Below are 4441 nucleotides of genomic sequence, written 5' to 3'. Positions count from 1 at the left end.
GCTGCTGAGACCAAACTGACATTGATATTTTACTTAAGAAAAAATTAAAGCACAAAGAGCTGTATGAAAAGGAGAGGATTACTGAGGTCTGAAGAAAAGAGAAATGCAAAAATGAGGAGGGAGTTTCTCGAAAGGCTGGGAAATGGGGAAAATGACAAGTGGAATATGAAGCAGTTTGTGGCAGTGCTCTTATCTGAGGTATTTAAAGAAACGTTGCATAGGAAAGGCACAGCTGGTAAAGGGGAGTAGGAAACCTCCACCAATGGCCGTACCCAGAAAAGGACACTTCCCCTCCAAGGACAGCAGTTCCCTCTGTGGCCAGGAGGCCCAGCACCATGGCAATGCCCTCTGCGCCAAATGTATGCGCAGGGGGATGGTCTTGAAATGTATCTGACAGGTAAAACTGATGGGAACTTGCTTTCATTTATGTCTTTGAAACTTTCCTTTAAGGGTCACAGCACTGTTGTGGGTTTCTGACTGCAAACAAGGACTAAATGAGTCCTTAATGAAATGGATAAGGGAGATGGGAATCCACGTGTCTGCTGCCACCAATTTGAAAAATTTTGGCTTCTGTGTAGTGCCACATAGTGCCACATAGCTTCTCTGATCAATCACATATGCTAAAGGAGACTCGGTGTCATCCTCCCACTAGATGTTGACTCTGCGCTCCCTGCTTTTCCTCTAATGCCTAAATCTACTGCAGCAGTGATCCTTGCATTATGGTATGGAAGTATACAGTACTGTTGATTTAAAAATGTCCATGAAAGCAAAGAAACCAGGCACAAATCCCATAAGGCCACTTACACTGTTAAAATTGAACAAGAAAGTTGCAGCTTCCAGGTATGTCTTTTCTAATCATTTGGCGTCCAAGAAAGAACAGTTAGATTGCAAGTAAATGCTTATTTAAAGAAGTCTTATGCCAACGTTTCTGCAGTAAACTCACTTGCGTATTTCCTTCCCAGTGGGCAGGAAAAAAAACCCACCACCAGAGATTCTGGCTGTAGGATTTGAAATAAGGAGGGATGTATTTTTCAGAAACTGATGTTTCAGGAGGTTAGCCTTAACATTCTCATTCACATTTAATCAATCTTAAAGTACTGTGAAATTCACTTGCCAATGAAAGTTTAAAGAGTACTCTGAATTGGGTTTGGTTGTCTTTCACATTACAGTTAGATCAGAGGCTTTTTTAGTTCTGAAAAGTCCAACACCATTTTCTTACGGATCTTCTGAAGTCTTTTCTGTTGCCAGCCTTGGTACCAGCTTATCTTCTATGTTCCAAGCATACCATCTCTCAGAATTGTGACAATATTTATCCCTCAGCATCATTTCTCACTTACTTGAAATAATGAGGACCAGAGGCTTCGAAGTTGTCATGCTGATTTACTGCAGTTCAGGATTTGGCCCTAACAGTAAGGATGAGGTGCAGACAGTGAAGCTATTAGAATAAAAATTTTTGCTGTGAGAAATAACCATTTGTACCAAAGCGCTTTCATTGCCTAGGCAGCTAACACATCTGTTTTGTGCCGTGTTTCCACAGGAAACCCTTTGGAGGCTTAGGTGATGTCTTTTTCTCCACATCCTTGTGCAGAGAAGCAACCCTGAGCCTCCAGACGACATCTGACCTTGATGCAGACCACTGTCAGTTCCTCACCAGCAAGAAAGGACCATGCTGGTGGCAGAACAGCATGGCTTTGCCTTACCCAGACGGTCAAATGATAAAGGACAGTAAGCTTCCTGTTCACAACACACTGAACAGAGAAGTTGTTTTCTATGACTCTCACTCAATGTTCAGGCTGTACATTTTGTATTTTGGCTAATGAAATTACTATTGTTTTAAACAACGTTTTTTATACAAGTATCATTGGCTCTAGAGAAGTTACAAGTATCCAAACTCCGTGAAATAGAAAGCGCAGGAATAGTGATGTATCAATAGAAAATTAGGCCTGTCCTGCCATGAGGCAGATAAAATCTGGAGTCATAACTGCTGGAAAAACAACTTTGAGCAGTACAGGAAAGGGACTGAGGTGAAATTACCCTTAGAGGTAGGAGATGCTTAAAACAGGACTTGTAGACCTTAAAAAGTTCTCACAATGTCTCCCCAGCTTTCTCCCAATTTGAAATACTAATTGGACTTACACGACAAATAAAAAATATTAAAAAATGTCAAAAAATGTCACTCCCCTCCTCTTTCCTCCCTCTTAATTTTTCATTATTTAAGATGCATACAGATACTTAAAAAGTAAATAATCAAAATTGCCCAAATGCAGAGTATGAATTGGCATGACCTACCACAAAGAATTCAGGCAATTTAAAGATTTGCAACCAATGCAGAGAAAAGATGAGCCTGAAGAAATAACTTACTGAAGTACAAAGTGTTTTGAGTTTTGTATGTACTGCTGGGGAGATCTCACTTACTTAACTACCCATAAAGGTTTATGCCTTTCGTCATAAGCAGGATGCCCTCGTAGCTGTCAGATTCACAATCCTTCAGAAAAGTGGCCTCTTCCAAAGAAGTACCTGTGCACTCTGGTATGAGCTCATCCGCATGGAGGAGAGGAGTGCGTTGACTTTCCTGTACAGACATTCTGGTGTCGGTCTAATCGAGATGCGGCTAGCTCTTTGTCGTGATATTAGTGCCATGAAGGCAGTAGCTAAAACATAGGCAAGACCTGACTTTTATGTTATTGGTACTAAATATGTGAAAATGCAAGTTCTCGTGGGAAAAACAGCACTTTCAAAGCACTCTGCTGAATTTAAGCTTTTTTTCTTTGCTAAAGCTTATTTTATTAAAATAACGATGCTACAATTGAAAGCATAATTATCAGACTAAGCTGTTTTTCTATAGGAAAAATAACACAATTTAAAGGATTGAAGTTGGGAACAATTATGCTAGCATGAGGCAGCCATGCTCAAGCTTTCTTGGTCAAACCAGCCCAGCTTTCTTGTTAAATTCAACAGAAGCAGTGGCATCAATTAAAATAGGACTGTGCCAAAATACACCTACAAGCAGCTAAATGTGTATTTCCACCTAGTCTGGACAGAATTACCTGAGGTGAGACACTGAGCCTCCAGACGACATCTGACCTTGATGCAGACCACTGTCAGTTCCTCACCAGCAAGAAGGACCACGCTGGTGGCAGAACAGCATGGCTTTGCCTTACCCAGACGGTCAAATGATAAAGGACAGTAAGCTTCCTGTTCACAACACACTGAACAGAGAAATTGTTTTCTATGACTCTCACTCAATGTTCAGGCTGTACATTTTGTATTTTGGCTAATGAAATTACTATTGTTTTAAACAACGTTTTTTATACAAGTATCATTGGCTCTAGAGAAGTTACAAGTATCCAAACTCCGTGAAATAGAAAGCGCAGGAATAGTGATGTATCAATAGAAAATTAGGCCTGTCCTGCCATGAGGCAGATAAAATCTGGAGTCATAACTGCTGGAAAAACAACTTTGAGCAGTACAGGAAAGGGACTGAGGTGAAATTACCCTTAGAGGTAGGAGATGCTTAAAACAGGACTTGTAGACCTTAAAAAGTTCTCACAATGTCTCCCCAGCTTTCTCCCAATTTGAAATACTAATTGGACTTACACGACAAATAAAAAATATTAAAAAATGTCAAAAAATGTCACTCCCCTCCTCTTTCCTCCCTCTTAATTTTTCATTATTTAAGATGCATACAGATACTTAAAAAGTAAATAATCAAAATTGCCCAAATGCAGAGTATGAATTGGCATGACCTACCACAAAGAATTCAGGCAATTTAAAGATTTGCAACCAATGCAGAGAAAAGATGAGCCTGAAGAAATAACTTACTGAAGTACAAAGTGTTTTGAGTTTTGTATGTACTGCTGGGGAGATCTCACTTACTTAACTACCCATAAAGGTTTATGCCTTTCGTCATAAGCAGGATGCCCTCGTAGCTGTCAGATTCACAATCCTTCAGAAAAGTGGCCTCTTCCAAAGAAGTACCTGTGCAGTCTGGTATGAGCTCATCCGCATGGAGGAGAGGAGTGCGTTGACTTTCCTGTACAGACATTCTGGTGTCGGTCTAATCGAGATGCGGCTAGCTCTTTGTCGTGATATTAGTGCCATGAAGGCAGTAGCTAAAACATAGGCAAGACCTGACTTTTATGTTATTGGTACTAAATATGTGAAAATGCAAGTTCTCGTGGGAAAAACAGCACTTTCAAAGCACTCTGCTGAATTTAAGCTTTTTTTCTTTGCTAAAGCTTATTTTATTAAAATAACGATGCTACAATTGAAAGCATAATTATCAGACTAAGCTGTTTTTCTATAGGAAAAATAACACAATTTAAAGGATTGAAGTTGGGAACAATTATGCTAGCATGAGGCAGCCATGCTCAAGCTTTCTTGGTCAAACCAGCCCAGCTTTCTTGTTAAATTCAACAGAAGCAGTGGCATCAATTAAAAT

The 4441-nt window shown here is 39.9% G+C and overlaps 1 protein-coding gene across 1 annotated transcript in view; it reads right to left on the bottom strand.

Moving 5' to 3' along the window:
* PHAX (phosphorylated adaptor for RNA export) overlaps positions 1-4101 on the bottom strand; it is a 36118-nt gene extending 32017 nt beyond the window's left edge. The window contains exons 1-3 of the mRNA XM_009319663.1: positions 3979-4101; positions 3048-3195; positions 2518-2651 (exon numbers count right to left, since the gene is read on the bottom strand). Of these exons, the coding sequence (XP_009317938.1) occupies positions 2518-2651; positions 3048-3195; positions 3979-4101 (405 nt within the window). The remainder of the gene's footprint in view (positions 1-2517; positions 2652-3047; positions 3196-3978) is intronic.
* Between the last annotated feature and the right edge of the window lie 340 nt (positions 4102-4441).

Source organism: Pygoscelis adeliae, unplaced genomic scaffold (assembly GCF_000699105.1).
Source record: "Pygoscelis adeliae isolate BGI_AS28 unplaced genomic scaffold, ASM69910v1 Scaffold110, whole genome shotgun sequence".
NCBI lineage: Eukaryota > Metazoa > Chordata > Aves > Sphenisciformes > Spheniscidae > Pygoscelis > Pygoscelis adeliae.
Note: the sequence above shows the minus strand (reverse complement) of the source record. Positions and strands in the feature narration are given on the sequence as shown.